The sequence below is a fragment of the Zychaea mexicana genome (assembly GCF_025766255.1).
Source record: "Zychaea mexicana strain RSA 1403 chromosome Unknown BDB00scaffold_125, whole genome shotgun sequence".
Classification (NCBI taxonomy): domain Eukaryota; kingdom Fungi; phylum Mucoromycota; class Mucoromycetes; order Mucorales; family Lichtheimiaceae; genus Zychaea; species Zychaea mexicana.
In genome coordinates, this window is record NW_026516788.1 from 1,979 (window position 1) to 19,075 (window position 17,097).

General features: G+C 41.8%; 3 protein-coding genes across 3 annotated transcripts; all 3 read left to right on the top strand.

The window, feature by feature from the left end:
- Nucleotides 1-282: 282 nt before the first annotated feature.
- BDB00DRAFT_933197 (uncharacterized protein) lies at nucleotides 283-3,053 on the top strand. The gene is made up of 4 exons (XM_053129111.1): nucleotides 283-588; nucleotides 711-774; nucleotides 860-986; nucleotides 2,314-3,053. The coding sequence occupies exons 2-4, from the start codon at nucleotides 772-774 to the stop codon at nucleotides 2,985-2,987; spliced, it is 804 nt and encodes a 267-aa protein (XP_052974053.1). The 5' UTR covers nucleotides 283-588; nucleotides 711-771; the 3' UTR covers nucleotides 2,988-3,053.
- A 5,822-nt stretch (nucleotides 3,054-8,875) lies between these two features.
- BDB00DRAFT_773719 (uncharacterized protein) lies at nucleotides 8,876-13,193 on the top strand (the record flags this gene model as incomplete). The annotated part of the gene is made up of 12 exons (XM_053120115.1): nucleotides 8,876-9,079; nucleotides 9,144-9,242; nucleotides 9,346-9,551; nucleotides 9,677-9,958; nucleotides 10,045-10,162; nucleotides 10,261-10,376; nucleotides 10,449-11,580; nucleotides 11,655-12,065; nucleotides 12,146-12,379; nucleotides 12,456-12,598; nucleotides 12,677-12,892; nucleotides 12,965-13,193. The coding sequence occupies 12 exons, from the start codon at nucleotides 8,876-8,878 to the stop codon at nucleotides 13,191-13,193; spliced, it is 3,390 nt and encodes a 1,129-aa protein (XP_052974054.1).
- Nucleotides 13,194-14,779: 1,586 nt separating this feature from the next.
- On the top strand, nucleotides 14,780-17,096 carry BDB00DRAFT_851628 (uncharacterized protein). Its single transcript, XM_053125520.1, has 2 exons — nucleotides 14,780-15,053; nucleotides 15,183-17,096. The coding sequence occupies exons 1-2, from the start codon at nucleotides 14,849-14,851 to the stop codon at nucleotides 16,994-16,996; spliced, it is 2,019 nt and encodes a 672-aa protein (XP_052974055.1). The 5' UTR covers nucleotides 14,780-14,848; the 3' UTR covers nucleotides 16,997-17,096.
- Nucleotide 17,097: the final 1 nt, after the last annotated feature.

Below are 17,097 nucleotides of genomic sequence, written 5' to 3' on the forward strand. Positions count from 1 at the left end.
AGCTTTAACATGATACTAATATCATGTACAGTTACGACGATAATTGCGGCGGAATATTGCTTTGGAAATTGCCTAGTCTTAAAAAGACGATGCCAGGTTCCCCTACACCGTGTCTAAAACTTGTTTCTCCAACAATCGAGTCTGAAACTCAGTTGCGACAGTGCCCTCTTCTTCCTTCCTTTTCAAATAAACTGACTATGTTCGTCATTCAGCAAAGAAATATTCATGTAGAGCAGAGCCGTGGCTATAGAATGATGCCAATATTGATACAATCCTCGAATTATAAACGACGACACTATAGCTAATAATGTAGAATGGTCAATGAAAAACGATCGTTTCTCTGCCGCACTGTTGACTGAAACATGCATTGTGCTCTTTCTTAATGTTGACCTCATCGCCTATGCGCTCGTTTGGCTATTGGACAACAGACAAATCACGCAATTGCCAAAGAATCTAATTGATTGTTCCAATTATTCACAACGAGTCTTATATAAAAAGGTACGCGTACCCACCCATCCATAGTTCTTTGGCCTCTTCTCTTCCGCTTCTTTCTCCTTCTCCTTCTCCTCCTCCTCCTCGTCACCAACTGTACGTATAACTCTTGGGAAACGGGATCCATCGCATGGCCGTGCGTGTGGTAGTGTGAATGTCTGTCAAGAAGTATCACGACGACTCACGATCAAATCTCTTGCTTTCTTTCATTTCTATAGCCGTCTCCTCCTCGGCCTCGCCCGGTTACTGCTTTAATGGAGGAGAGAAGCAAGAGTGTACATGGTGTGTGTCAAAGATGATGATGACTGTGCTATTGATTACTCACGATCGAGCCTTAACCAAAAATTCCCTTCTACAAAATAATTAGGAGGTCACCCGCGAACACATGGAGAAAATCGACAACAAAATATACAACGGCCGCTCCGTCAACAATGAAGTCAAGAGACTCATCGCCTCAGCCTCCTCAAACGAGAACCTGAGTCAAATGTTTGTCGGTAAAGTATAGATACACGTCTCCCATCTGTTTCTGATCTATTGACCTTATGATGACTAACATTGTTTACCGTCTGTATATGTTATATACATAAATAGGCTGGGCACCTTACATATAATACTCAATAAAATAAAATTGCAAATATAATATGCTCCTAGCATATACATGTATATACATTACTCCTCTATTATCAGAAAAGTGATTCCATAGCATATCTAACAAACAAACCACCTAAGTACAATTGCCTGGGCGCAAGTATTCTGTTCTTCGTTGTCATTTCTTTCAGTATTGTACATACTTTAAGTACGTTAAGCTTTTTATTAAACTCTTATTATTCCCGTTCCAAAGACCTTGTTCATCTCGAACAATGACGCCCGAGCTATTTTTTTGCAAAAGTAAATATACTTGTCCGTAGAGCAAGTAAAACGATAAGGGCTCTCGAAAAGCGCTATGGCGTAGTTATCCGATAGGTTTTGTTAACGTCAGTAAGCCTGTATCGCCCAGTTCATGCATACCTGTGATCTGCAGCAACATAAAGCTTCTATCCAACTTCTGGCACGGGCTTTGTAAACTGTTGGTTGTAACACGCCGATCACTTTTTACTACCCTATGTAGCATTGAATCAACAGATACCGGGACAGCCAAAGTTAGTTAGTGTTGATACAGAATTGCTAGCATACTTGGGTATGTGATGGTGCTCCATTCATGTGTATATGTACGTAATTGTTGTATTATATATGTATGTGGGTTACAGTAGTACAGTCAATAATGAGAACGTTCGCTATATTGAAGCAAAGTGTGTATCTTTCGAAATTTTTAAATCCAAAATCATGCAACATATATACGTTATCAAAAGCTGCAGATCGAAAATACGATATGGACAAAGATTGCGTTTGTCGATTTTTAAGGATGAAACACAATGGGATCGCAACATAGCTCACTTATTAGTGGGAAATCAACACAATGAAGAACAATGTGTATACTGCTGCCTGTATGCCCAAAGCTGTACTACTGTATGTAAATTTATATAAATGTTCCCTTGACATCTGATTACCTATCAACATTATAGGCTACTCCCACTTCTTTCTTTACTTAACTTACTCAACTACAACTACAGTACCTTTAGCCTCCTCCTCATACGTACATATTCAGTGCGATTTTAAGCCGCCATTAATCAACTTTCGTTGCTAACCACCTGCAACTTATGTATACGAGCTGGTCAATAGAAGATACCATTGTCAGTTCGGAGCTGAAATGGTATCGCGTCAGTGACCTGATCGATTATATATACACGGTACAAGAATAGTTATTTACCATTGACTACCAAGGTGAGAAGTTCAAGGCGCCTTTGTTAGAGCACTTGTCTCCTGCGACAGAACAGCGCAGATTCGAAAAAGGAGATACTCTGATATGCGAAAGCGTCGCACCTTGGTCCAGATGTCTTCCCCAATTGTTTTACACGGCTAGCCTAGTAGCAAAGACGGTCCAGGGGAAATATTCTACATTCGGCGCTGCTGCTGTTGATGAAGACGGTAACCATCCTAGAATGGTCTTGCTTGAACATCTTGCACAAGCTCTCCAATATATCGAATCTTGGCAGGGCGTCTTTGACCGAACGGCTTTTGAGAAACGGTACAAACTTGACTGGATTGATGATGATGATGTGGCCTGTGATGTTGACTATCACGACGAAAGCGACGCCAAGCCAAAATTTTCAAAGCGATCTAGGAGTGGTGACGCATCGAAGGACCAGAGACGAAAAAATGGTGGTCAGCATATCGTGCCCATTGTAAAGCCCATTGAAGGAACGAAGCAAGAAGACAGAAAAGAAGAAAAACACAATGGTGAAACCAGAGCGGATTTCAACGATCCAATCGAGTCGACAAGAATGGAAAAGGAAAATTCATCTGCAACGAACAACCTCACACCCGACCAAGATAATCCACCGGAAGATATGCAGCACTGTAGCAAAAGTACAGAATTTTGCACTGTATTGAAGTAAAATGTTCCAATAAGAATCCAAATTAGCGATTCCTCATAACCTTTCTTAACTGGCTTGTTATGATACAATAGTACTCCTCTTTTTAGTTTCATTTGAGAAAAAAAGTCTTTGAGCGCTGACACTTCTTTTATCTGTTAAACAGTTTATAGCACATCATACACTTCTTTAGCTGATATTATTTCTGGTAACAATATAACGATTTACACTGAGACGGCAAATTAAAAATTGTTCAGCTATTTATAAAAGACAGCAACGTCTGCAGTATTTTCTACATCCAAGAGATGTGACTATAAGCAAGAAATCTTTTTAAGAAGAGCACGCACACAAAATACAGATTCAGGACATGATATAGACAATAAGAGGATGGCATTGAATACGCATCAATCACTCTAGCAGGAATACTGCTCAATTAGATAGCATCGAACGTGTAGCATCCCAAAACAGTACAGCAGGTCAAAGCGACAGTACGATCTCGTCGAAAGAATCAATCATACACTCGGTTGCCTCTTTTTCAGGCACACGCAAGGAAACTCAGCTTTGCTCTTTTTTTTTCTCACTTCGACATAATATAAAAAGTATAGAATGGATAATTCGGCATCACCGATTCCACTGGACGTGGCAAAAGCTATAAATATGAAACTATAATTATACGCTGTAACAAAGCACCTTTGTTTGAATAAGTGAAAGGCGTAGGCACCAAAAAGCAAAGACTAATGGTTGAAAATGCTGCTAGCCAAGCGACAGTAACATGGGCGAAACAATAATGCTGTAAGCCAAACGAGGGGCCGTTGCCCAAGTGACGATGCCGTTGACGAAATAAATTGCTGCAAGCAAATTAGTAACGCCGTTAGTGAAAAAGAGAGCCATTGACCAAGTGAAAATGCCGTTAGGCGGAAAAAGGGGCCATTAGCGAAATAAAATGCTGTTGGCGAACGAAATGGCAAATCCTGTAAACCAAAAAAAAAAATCCCATGAGCGAAAAAAAAATCCCGTTCGCGAAAATTTTAGAGCCCGTGTCCGGGATTGGATTCAGAATCCTGTACATACCTGAATTCATTTTGGATATGGTTACAAAAGGTCGGGACAAGTTGTTGTGTGAGGAGTGAATTGAGTCGTGAGGTCTTTCGTCCGCAGTTTGCATAAAAGATTCGAGCCTTCAAGTCGACCCTTAATTTAATGAATTGAAAGGCGAGCTCCAAGCTTTTATGCACTTAATTTGGCAATTGGAATACTGCGATAAATAATATTCATGCGCATCATGCACAAGAGTGACGGTTGCTAAAGTTAAAATAAACAAAGTTACGCCGAGAAGCAGCTGTAAAAACATTAAACATCGGCATACATCGCTTTAGTTGCTGGATGTATAGTAAAACTGAACATAAAATCTTTCTCGACTACGCTGTTTCCAAACAGGGGAGCCATTTCTATTGGGGGACATATATGCACATATATGCAGCCATTAGTTGTTCGCCTTCTTGCTATGATTGCTTTTGCGCAAGGAACGAGTAGCACGCTTCAGAAAGCGGTTCAGCCATTAGAATCACAAATAATTACATGGAAATATACAAACTTCTAAGCTGCTTTATTTTTTCCCATTTAACAACCAAACTCCTTTCTTCCTGTCAGCAAACAATTTGAAAAACAATCTAAAAGAGGATGACAAATTCTCAAAGCTTATTATATGTAGATATTGTCAATAATAGTAACAAAGATAAAAAACCGAGTACTGTCGCCTCATCATCAGCGATGACGCAACAGAACAAAAAAGGTACAATATTACCAACTTGGTGTATCTAGAGACCTGTAATATATAAATCTGTCATGATCATGGTTACTGATGTGTCGAACTTATAAATGACATTATTTTCATATTTCAGATTAGTGATGATTTTAACATCAAAAAACCAAACTAAAAAGGAGAATCTAGACAACAATGATAATACCAGTGCACTGGCGGAATCACATATTCATCAAGGGCAAGACCATGTGGAAGAAGGACTACGAGAAGGCGAAAAAGGTGGTTCCTTTTGGAGGATGGCTAGTTGTCTTGGGAGCGTTTATTTGCGTTCTGCAAGCTGCAGTGATTCCATTCAGCAGATATCTACAGTATGCATTGAAAGCATACAAGCTAGATCTTCTTACTATTATTATCCCTAGCACTGCTAATTCATTCGTCCCATTTCTATCTTTTTGCACTGTCAAAAACATTGCAGTGGTAAGTAAGAGATCGCATCTGTGAGCTGTATTGTCGTCGTACCACATATAATAGCTACTGACTAGCCACATTTATGATACAGGCGTCATTATCAATGTACTATGATTGAAAGGCACAAACTCGAACAGACCAAAGAGTTTACGACGAAATTAACATTTCTAGGATCTATTTCTGCGTTTCTTTTCACGCTTCATCGCCTTTTTGTCGTCTCTTGGAAGTAACGCTCGGTTTAAGAATCATACTTTTGATAGCAGCTGCAATTTTCTGCATTGAAATGGTTTTTCGAATCAGGCAAAGAACAAAGCGACAAGGAAATCATGTTAAGATAAACTACTAACTAGAAAAGAGAGATATAAGCAGCTGACAGCAGACTTACCATTCCCACAGATCTGGCAATTATACATGTCTGTTGGCGTATGCTCTGTTATTGCCTCTTCTATTTACTGGTCGGTAAGAATTTTTATAAACTGATCCTTTTGTAAGGATCGTCTACCCCTTTTTTTGTTTGATATCTTGACCATACATTGTATATACCTTATCGAGTGATACCGCAATGGTTCACGAAGCGAAGAGGGCTTGCTATGGGATTTATTTTTACAGAGATAGGTGCCAGTGGTGTCATCTTCCCGCTTATATTAGATTTTGTGTCAAATAACAGTTCCCTTGGAATATCGTGGTAACATTTTCTATTATATCTGATTTTTCATCATGCCGGTAAATACGGGAGGACTTTAAAGCGAATACATTGCGCACAGACAGAATGACTTGTTATTGCTTCAATAGGGCCTTTCGCATTATAGCCATTGTATTTGTTGTTCTTGACATTTTTGTTTGTATTTTGCTCCGCGAAAATAAGGATAGTACTAGCGGAAAACAACAGTAGCAGCAGCATACTCCTAGCACAGCAATAATCAACTGAAAACCTTTAAAATTCAAACTTCGTCATCTGGGTGACAAATTGTTTTGTCTACGCACTCTCCAACCAATACTACCTTACCATATTATACCACATATTTACAACATTTTTATATTAAGAGGTTGTTAGAAGGCGTATCTTATCGCTATTACTTACATTAAGCTTTCTATTCCAGCATATGCTACCTATATTGGTTTGACATCATCTCAATCATCAAGTTTAATAACCATATCGGCCGCATTCAACGTAGTCAGTCGTATTTTCTCAAAGGTATGTGTATACTTCTCGAAGTGCTGCTTATTTAATCTATAAATTAGAGCAAGTGTACATAACGACTCATACATTATCTTTCTTTGTTATCACTGTTGTATTGCACACGTTACTTAAGGTTTTTAGCAGACAAAATTGGAAATTTTAACATACTTGTGCTGACAGACGTAATCAGTGCTTTAGCCAGTATCTTCCTATGGGGGTTTGCATTCAATTACAGCTCATTGGCGAGATACGCTATAATTGTGGGCCCCAATAGCGGCTCTTTCTACGTGTTTGATATGTCACTTTGCTTTTCCAACAGCTTTTACGCTATTGGGCTTCACACTAACCATTGAACATCATGCCTATTGGTTGCACCTACAGTGGCAACCATTGTTGGTTTTGAGAACCTGGCATCTGGTAATGCATTAGTATGGCTGATTATCAGTCCTGTTTTTTTTGGTCCAATTATAAGCAGTGCTATCGAGGAAGCTGTCAATGGCCGCCGATATCTGTCGTACCAGGTGCTTACCGCCTCGACGTTGGTTATTGGTGTAATAATCACTCTACTTCGCAAGTTTCGTCTAAATAGAATCGTCTTGCAAATCCTTATTTTATTGACATATGTTTTATACGTCACTTTTGAGGTTTTAATAGAAACTGAACACCGTCGTAAATTTGACTGCGCGATACAGCATCTTTGTCAGCTATGATGTTTTGCACTTCACAGATTTCGGAAAGCTCAGATCGATAAAATTGTTGGTTTTGATATTCGGAAGCCGGTGGCGGGGGGGGGGTCTTAATTGAAAGATTTAAGTTGACTACGTTCAGGTTGCATCTTGTCTCCGCCTGTGCTTATTAGTTCCATGATGGAACACGGAGTCATACAATTGCTAAGAGACCCTGAGCTGTTTACGCTGTGGCAACCATCGTCGAGTATTCGAATAAGTGCCATACTCAGCCTACACCGCCTTTCATGATAAGAAGGTAACTCAAGCTCGACTTCTTTAAGCTGTAATAGGAAACCCGTACGAAAATAGACGTTTGGCGTCCCTGCAGCAAATAACAACAACAACAACAACAACAGAGTGGCTGAATGGAGTTGCTCGTTTTAGTGGGTGGCGATGAGGATGGTGCGACATCAAACCCAAGGAACGCTGGCCTGAGCGCACTCACACATTCTACCTTCCCCCCACGGTCCAATGATGGACGTCACAACACAGCGTTTAATCTGTATGATGAGATTATAACGTTTGTGCAACTCTTCCGTTATAACATTTGTCTTACGCTACGTTCGACCAATGTCTTGTAATAACAGTACTTCATTCACAGAAAAACTGGCTAATCAAAAGGGATAAATGTCTTATTTGTTGGGATAGGCTTATTTCTAGTAAGTTACGCGTCTGGAACTTCATGGCCCAATCACACTAAATTTCACGGAGGTGACACAAAAGGTTCGTCCACCGTCTATTTATAGCCATCCGACATGATCAGAAAGACCCAAACTGTTGATTTGTTATTCTTGTGCTATGCTTGGCATAACATCACGCTTTCTATGCCTCTTGCCAATAGCGCATGGGCCGACTGCGTTATGCTTTTCGATCCGGAGGCGAGGAGGGAAGAAGTCGAGAGAGCCACACAGCAACCGGCGCTATTATATTAGAAAAAGAAGCTGTTCCTGTACAACTCTCTCCAGCCTCCTGGCATTTATTAGTGCCTCGTTGAAGGCCTTGCACACATACAGCCCCGACCCCATTTTCCCCTTTCTTTTTACTCCCGTACTTTTTTCTCTCTCTCTTTCCTTTCCCTCTTTCAACGCGACAGTCAAACCCGTCCCTCTTTATTTTTAAACCTTTTTTCTCAACCAACTCTTCACTTGTAACTCATATACGAGGGGCTCCCTGGAGCCACACTAACTTTGGGTCACCTTTTGTCCATTGCACCAACTCATGTCAAATTGGAACCGACAAAGAACCGACGACGGTAGTCTTGATTTGAACACAATGAATCCCAGGCATGGTAAACCTTCAAGACCACACACACACGCCTATATATAATATACAAAAGCGACCCTTTTTTGATTATATTATATATATCACCCTTTTTTCCTTTTGCGCTCTTCTTCTTTTCTTCTTCGTCTCTTTCTCCTTTATATATGCACGAATTTCATGTTGATCCGAATATCTTTTTTTCTGATGGATATATAACACACAAATAGGCGACGGGTTTGAAGAAGACGAACTACAGCTTTTAGCACATCCACCTTCGATAAGACGTCCTTCTCTTATGCCCCAATACTCTTTTTCATCCTATGAAGCCCCACATCCACCACAAATGTACGATACGAACGAGTCGACCGAGATGCTCGCCAAACCATACTCTGACAAGGAGGCCGGTGGTGCCGGTGGTGGTGATTGGAGTCACCTACCTACACATCGGGGCACTATCAAACGACAAGTATCCAAACGTAGCCGGCAACGACGACGACCGCGGATGCCAGACCTGATGTTCTGGCGAAGGCGAAACACAGCGGATCAATCCCCTCGAACAATATATTTAAACGAACCCGCACGAAACGGAGAGCAAAAGTTTATCGGCAATCGTGTATCCACGGCCAAATACAACCTAGTCACCTTTCTATTCATCTTCCTCTACGTCGAATTCAGTAAAGCCGCCAACATCTTTTTCTTATTCATTTCATGTATTCAGGTACGTTGGAGCGTTATCGCAAAGAAACAAGGTGCAACTTGACTAATATACACGAATGTAACAGCAAATCCCCGACGTATCACCCACCTCTCGATATACCACGCTCGTACCACTCATCATCGTTTTGCTCATCACTGCGGTCAAGGAGATCATCGAAGATTATGTAAATAAGCCAGACCGCAATAAGAAAAATCACAAGCCGATTCGAAAAAATAATTGGTGATACTAAAAACAGTTAACTCTACCTCGTTATGATTTTCTCACAGGGTGTTCATAAATCAGATCGCGAACTGAACGCTCGTAAATGTAAAATCCTGGAAGGATCACAATTTGTAGACAAGCGCTGGCGAGACGTCAAAGTGGGAGACATCTGTCGGATCGAAAGTTCAGAGTTCTTTCCGGCCGACTTGGTTATTCTGAGCAGTTCGGAGCCAGAAGGTCTCTGCTATATCGAGACAAGTAATTTGGATGGGTAAATAATTATATTTTTTATACTGCTCGTGGCTTTGGGATATGAAAGATGTATGTCGAGGGTAGCAGAGCTCGAGGACAGCGTGGAAATTAGCAGTTCTAACCTTTGCTGATAACATACTTTAGTGAAGTGAACTTGAAAATTAAGCAAGCCTTACCAGAAACTGCCAAATTTATTTCACCAGCCGACGTAGCTCGGATCCAGGGCTACATCACATCCGAACAGCCAAACAACAGATTATACAATTATGACGGTACACTTACATTGCAAACCGACGGAAGGAGTCAGGATTATCCGTTGGATCCGAACAAGGTGCTTTTACGCGGTGCTCAATTACGGAATACGAGCTGGGTCTATGCCATTGTTGTGTTTACGGGTCATGAAACCAAGCTCATGCTCAACTCCAGGTAAAATATAAATAAACAGCATTCGGGGACATGCTCCTGGTAGATTTATTGCTTCTAATCACTTTCAAAATAATGAACCCGGATAGTAAAAAGCCTACGAAAGCCTCTAATGTAACACACATCACGAACCGCAATATTTGGTATTTGTTTACGATGCTTGTTATTATGAGTATCATGTGTTCGGTCGGATACCTTGCTTTATCGGTAAATATTGGAATTTGGCAAAAAAAAAGGGGTTGGTGGAGGAGGAGAAGTGTGTATGTAGAAGGGAGGTTGGCTAATCGATCGTATTATGAGCCTAGATGCGAGATTTCGATCAACTTGGATATCTTGCGCTCTCCGCTTCAGAACGTGGCCGTGAATTTGGCTTTAATATCTTGACGTTCATGATCTTGTTCAACAGTTTTATTCCAATTAGGTTAGTAGAAAATTGCAAACATACAAGAGGTGATATGACAAAGCTAATTAAGGGGGTGATGGATTACGTCAGTTTAATGGTTACCATGGAAATCGTCAAGGTTGTCCAGGCAACACTCATCGGAAATGACCTTGATATCTACTATGACAAAACCGACATGCCAGCAGTTGCAAGGAGCAGTGGCTTGATTGAGGAACTGGGACAGGTAGAATATGTGTTTTCCGACAAGACAGGAACGTTGACATGTAACCAAATGGAGTTTCGTGAATGCTCCATTGCTGGATTGTCCTACGCGACCAAAGCCGATCCTGATCGACAGCCAAAGTCCGACAATGACAGCGCTGGCCAATACTCATTCCGACAGCTCGAAAGCCATCTCACGACATCAATGCATGCGAACGTGATCCACGAATTTCTTTCTGCGTTAATGACGTGTCAAACAGTGATACCAGAAACAAGTGAGGAAACAGGCGAGATTGTCTACCAAGCATCATCTCCAGATGAAGGAGCACTCGTGACGGGCGCGCGCGATGTTTTTAAATACAACTTTTATGCACGACGACCACATTCGATCAACTGCAAAATCAACGAGCAAGACGTCGAATACCAGATTTTAAACGTGTGTGAATTCAACTCGACGCGAAAGCGCATGTCAGTAATTATCCGCGAACCCAATGGTAAAGTTAAACTCTATTGCAAGGGAGCAGATACGGTGATTTTAGAACGTCTGGGAAAGAACAACACCTTTGTCGACGCCACACTGCATCATCTCGAGGAATTTGCTTCAGAGGGTCTCCGTACACTCTGTTACGCCATGAGGGAAATTCCAGAGGAAGAGTATGCGCGCTGGGTGCAGATTTACGATAAAGCAGCAACAACGTTGACGAATCGTGCAGAGGAACTCGACAAGGCAGCAGAGGTGATCGAAAAGGACATGTTCTTGCTCGGTGCTACGGCTATTGAGGACAAGCTGCAGGATGGCGTACCCGACACGATCCACACGCTGCATGAAGCCAACATCAAAGTTTGGGTGCTTACGGGTGATCGACAGGAGACGGCCATCAACATCGGCTACAGCTGTAAACTTTTGACAGAGGAGATGGATTTGATCATATGTAACGCTGAAAACCATGAAGCTACCCGAGAGTTTTTGGAGAAGAAACTTGCGGATGCCCAAACGCAAGAATCTTCAGGAAGCACTGAGGTAACTAATCTGTGCGATACCATCTGTCTAATTTGAAAGTATTCAGCTAATCAAGAACGGTTACATATTTCCAGCCTCTTGCTCTTGTCATTGAAGGAAAATCACTGACATTTGCACTAGAAAAGGACCTTGAAAAGACATTTTACGAACTAGCAATCAAATGCAAGGCCGTAGTATGCTGTCGTGTATCCCCACTTCAAAAGGCTCTGGTCGTCAAGTTGGTAAAAAAGTTTTCGAAATCGATCTTGCTTGCAATTGGCGACGGCGCAAACGACGTTTCCATGATTCAAGCAGCACACGTTGGTGTGGGCATCAGTGGCGTCGAAGGTTTACAGGCAGCGCGAAGTGCAGATTTCAGTATCGCCCAATTTCGCTTTTTGCGCAAGTTACTGCTGGTTCACGGATCTTGGGCTTACCAGCGTCTGAGCAAGATGATCTTTTACTACTTTTACAAAAATGTCGCATTGTATCTCACACAATTTTGGGTAAGATATTCTTTTTTTTTTCGACATGTTCTGCTTTCACGATATATCCCAACTGAACTTGTGCGTAAATCCCCGATAAGTATACCATATTCAACGGATTTTCTGGGCAAACACTCTACGAATCTTGGACCATGTCTTGCTTCAACGTTATTTTCACTATTCTACCGCCTATGGTGATTGGTATTTTTGATCAGTTTGCAGCAGCACGGTTGCTCGACAAATATCCTCAAATGTATATGCTTGGCCAAAGCAACGAATTCTTTAACCAAAAGCGATTTTGGGGCTGGATTCTAAATGCCGTATATCATTCTGCTGTAAGTTACTACAAATAGCTTACTGTTTTGAAAAAAAAACGCCTTAGCTAATTAAAGAGTGGATGCTTCATGTTAGTTATTATTCTTTATTGGTATGGCAGCATTCATGAATGATGCCGACTTTGAGAATGGATGGACAGGAGGTCACTGGTGGGTCGGTACAACCATTTTTTCGGCTACACTTGCGACTATCTTGTACAAGGGAGCGCTTATTACAGAGTAAGTTGTCTTGACTGTAAAGGAAAGAAATGGATGGACTACGACAGTCATTGATCAAATACTTTATTTTTCTATTAGCATGTGGACAAAGTATGCTATGATTGCCATTCTGGGATCATTAGTGATCTGGTTTGTCTTCTTACCGTTTGTTGCTTATGTGGGCCCCATGCTTCCATGGGGCATTTTCCTCGAGTACGTGGGTATCGTGCCTCGTCTATATGGCAATGTCAATTACTGGCTGTTTGTCATTCTAGTCCCTTTCGTATGCATTTTGCGCGACTACCTATGGAAATAGTAAGTATCATGATCAAATGAAGGCTAGCAAAGTTCACCTTACAAATTTCTCTCTTGCCTTTTGCCACTTAGCTATAAACGCATGTATCGAACTCGAAGCTATCATTACATTCAAGAAATTCAGAAACTCAATTTGCCTGATTATCGACCACGTATGGATCGATTCCGACAAGCTGTCAACAAGGTTCGCAAGATCCAGCGTCTCAAGCAATCTCGAGGTTACGCATTCTCTCAAAGCGATACAGACCAGGGTAAAATCATTAGAATGTACGATACAACCCAACAAAAACCCACGGGTTAAAAGAAAAATCATATACTCCATCACCCCTTCTCTATATTGCGTGTCCATCTTTTATCTCTCTTTTTCATCCTTTATCTATCATCCCGTGACTATATACATTATATATTCTTTCCTCTCTTCCCTCCCTCTCTTATCCTTCTTTTCTGACAAGAAAAAACTGTATATTCTTCATTCTTTCCATCATTTCTTTTATTCTTGTAAAAAAAAAGAGCTTGACGATTACAACCATAACATGCAGACAAAAAAACTGTGGTATATCGGAAATGTTTTAGCTTGTCGCTTTCTTTGTGCATAATTACCTTCTGAGCAGAAATTTTTGAGCAGAATTTAACATTCGCCTGTGCATATCATAGGATGGCCTGTAATGCCACAATATTACCCGCCCATCCTCCTCGTCCTATTCTCTATCTTTTGGCTGGTTCGATCTCTCCCTGTAACAACATGATTCTACTGGATGTAAATTGTGCGAGATAAACCTCTTTGTCAGGACAGGCTTGAATCCATAGCGTTTACACTTTTACACATTAATATTCAGCACATCTATCGTCCCTGCCAGAAAAATGTGTGGATAATACTGTACATGTTAGTCCTCGCTCGTAACGAGTATATGATTCACCGGAGAATAATAAGCATTGATTGTGTAACTTTTTCGGTGCAGCCGACGGCTATTTAAGGTAATCATGATACCATTTCAGTATCACATCACTTCTCAGTTGCGCAGTCGAAAGGGAAGATCACATTCTGAAGTTTCTAGGACAACGCATCTATTTAAAACCTGCTGCTTTAAAGTGTAAATGTGCCAGTAATATGACGGTGAAGAGTAACCATGCCAACAAACTCTCCTTCCCGTCATATCTGTTTTCAATAAGAGGTACGAACAAAACGACAAATTCTTTGTTTCTATGTCAACCGAGAAATCCTCTTTGCAGTTCGAAAGTGATACAAATTAAGTGTAATCACTCTATATAGCATAACCGCTTTTTTCTAGTTTTTCCTTTGAGGACTTGATAATATTCTTATAACTGGGAGTGTAATATCACACAACGCAACTCTAATCTTGTTGTTTATTTTCCCTGCTGGTAAACTTACTTATTGGATCCTGACGGTACACTTCTTCAGTTTATATTTTGCCATTCGTAGTTGTGAACCACTATGAAGCTGAGCTCAAGTTAAATATACATTGGCTGGGACTTGCGGGTATATCCTGAGAATCAAAAGCTGCTTTAATGCAAAAAATAGCGGAGCGGACCGGCTCTACACAGAGTTTGATTTTGATTGGCTACTTATCACTGTTACTCATCGTTGCTTTAATGTGGAAAAGACTGATGCTTTTGCATATACGAAACGCAGCATTTGACTAGACTAAAGACACATCTGTTGCATAGCAACTGTGTCTGCTACCATGGGAAACAAACAAACAGACGAATGGGAAAAAGAAAAGATGGGAATGGTCTTTTGCTTCTGCTCTTGGTCACAGGTGCAATTGAAGTACAAGAATAGCGCAAGAGAGGCAGACTACCAGACTGGAGTGATGATCATCAAAATCGGAGGAGGAAACAATTTGGATCAGTTCCTTTCTCTCTCTCTTTCTTTTTCTTTTTTTCTAAAACAGAAAATTTTCACCAAAACCACATCTTTAGTTCTTTTATCTTTTTATGACGAAGAAAGGGGTTTTTTTGGGCCTTGGTCGAAACAACGTACTCAGCGTCGTTCTTGATGAGCCCCTTTTGTACCTCGGAAAGAGCACTGGAACCAGGATCATTCGTGGCGAGGTTATTGTCAACTTCGCCAAGGACACAACTATTCAGGGCCCCATCGAGGTTGTGTTTCAGGGCATACAGACATATTACCCATGGCGAGGTAAACTTCTTCCCATTTCTTTCCTTCACTATCACTATCTCGGGCAGCCTGAGAGATCGTCAATATCTAACATGCAGCTCTATGCTTTTGTTCAATGCGTACTTTATGTTCATTTTTTTCTTGCAACAGAGATTATGAATGGCCGTGCACTGGGCAAGCCCATCGAGACCAAGCTTCATGTCACCGAGCTATCACTTTTGCCACCCAATTCAAAAGGCATCATGCCTGCAGGCATTCAGCGGTTCCCCTTTGAGTTTCCCGTACCTGGGTCGCTTCCCAGCACATTTTCCATACCTGACCGTCTTGATATTGTGTACAAGCTCACAGCAACATTACGCAAATCTACTGAGGATACGCCTTTGACAACATCATTCCTCGACCGGTTCAATAACAAGAAGCAAAAAATGGTTGCCACGGCCAAAGTACGACTTGTCAGAGCGATCGAACCTGCACCGCCAAGCCTTCCACCTACTATCGCCGTCGAAGCTGCAAACAGCGGTGAGATCACTGAAGAGCCTCGACATCCGAGTGATGATGCAGTAGTGGAAGAGTCGGCTGCAGCAGACCATTCAGCAACAGCTATGGCCGTCGATGAATCCTCAGTACCCAATGGCCGTAATAACGAACATCGACAGCATAATCATCGAAGAACGAGTCTTGATCGCTTCTACGGTATTGGACAAGCCGGACCGCTGGATGGCAGCCAACTCCATCTTGGTTTAGATCTTGATGAGCAGCACGATCATCTTGCGCAGTCGTTCGCAGGACGTACAGTGGAAGACTGGTACCAGCCCACCCAGAATGGCCTCCGCTATCGCCTCAGCATTGATCGCACAGCCATTGCTATTGGTACCCGGGTTACTGTTGGAGTACTGCTTGAGCCGACTTTGGAAAACATCACCATCCGATCCATTGTAACGCGCATTCAAGAACGACGTGAATTCTGCATGAAAACCCCGGGTGACCATGCGAGTGCCATTAACGGTGAGCCCGAGACACGCAATGCCGTTGAAACCATCAACGTCCTGCTCAAATGGGCGTATGGACACCCTACCCAACACGACGAAAACAGCAGCTGCGTAAACTCCTTGGTAGATATAGATGAACCCATGGAGCAACAACAACAACAACAAAAAAAAATCAAGCAACAACAGCAGCAACAAGGACAAACGCCCATATTGAGTCGACATTATCGTCATCATCGCCGGAACTGGTCGACATTGGAAGACAATAACACGGCGAGACGAAACGTCCAACTGTTCCGACAAAAAGTGGAACAAGAGCGAGGTGAACCACTAATAGACTACTGTGACAGCAGCCCTGAATCGATTGAAACGGGTGTCGATCATGCAAACCCATTAACAGGCGAGTTACTGAACCTGAAAACGCTGGACCAACCGCTCCAAGTTGGCGAATACCTTGAAGGCCGCTTTATCATGCCAATTCCTACCTGCAGCCATCTGTTACGACCGACCATGTCCCATGAAAGTATTACGATCCGCCACTGGCTGCATCTGATAGTAGCCTATGAATGTAATGGTAAAATGCATGAAGTCACACTCACAACACCTGTACGCATGATGGACTGTCGTCTCGTATCCGAAGACGAAGGGCAAACGATCTTGCCGCCACCTCCTTCGTATGAAACAATTGATGCTGGCAAGACTGCATTGTCGACTAACAATACCGAGTTTTGGATTCAACGGTCACCAATCACCCAGGAATCGTTTTGGGGCCGGTGTAATAACTGTCCCTGTCTCAACGAGCATACCGACAAAGAAAACAATGGTCACAATAGGAGACCTTCGGCTTCCTTGTTGGAAAAGCAACAGCGTGATGTTAAAAAGAAGACTACAGCATCGAATAGCTTCTCACGCAATAGATTGTCGTTGCACCGATTATCAGGCAATTGGGGCGGGCCCCCGGCTTATTCTGAAAACTGAAAACCACCACCTGATGTTTATTCTTTACATTTGTATTCCTTTGGTTCATTTTTGCTTTTTGTTTATTAATAAAGTACCTTTAAATATGATATAGTTTAACA

Bases quoted from the DNA above. Each gene is read 5' to 3' on its own strand.
- BDB00DRAFT_851628 (XM_053125520.1), top strand. From the start codon at position 14,849: ATGACGAAGAAAGGGGTTTTTTTGGGCCTTGGTCGAAACAACGTACTC. The intron at 15,054-15,182 runs GTAAACTTCTTC...TTCTTGCAACAG, and splicing joins GACATATTACCCATGGCGAG to AGATTATGAATGGCCGTGCA.
- BDB00DRAFT_933197 (XM_053129111.1), top strand. The intron at 987-2,313 runs GTAAAGTATAGA...TTGACTACCAAG, and splicing joins CCTGAGTCAAATGTTTGTCG to GTGAGAAGTTCAAGGCGCCT.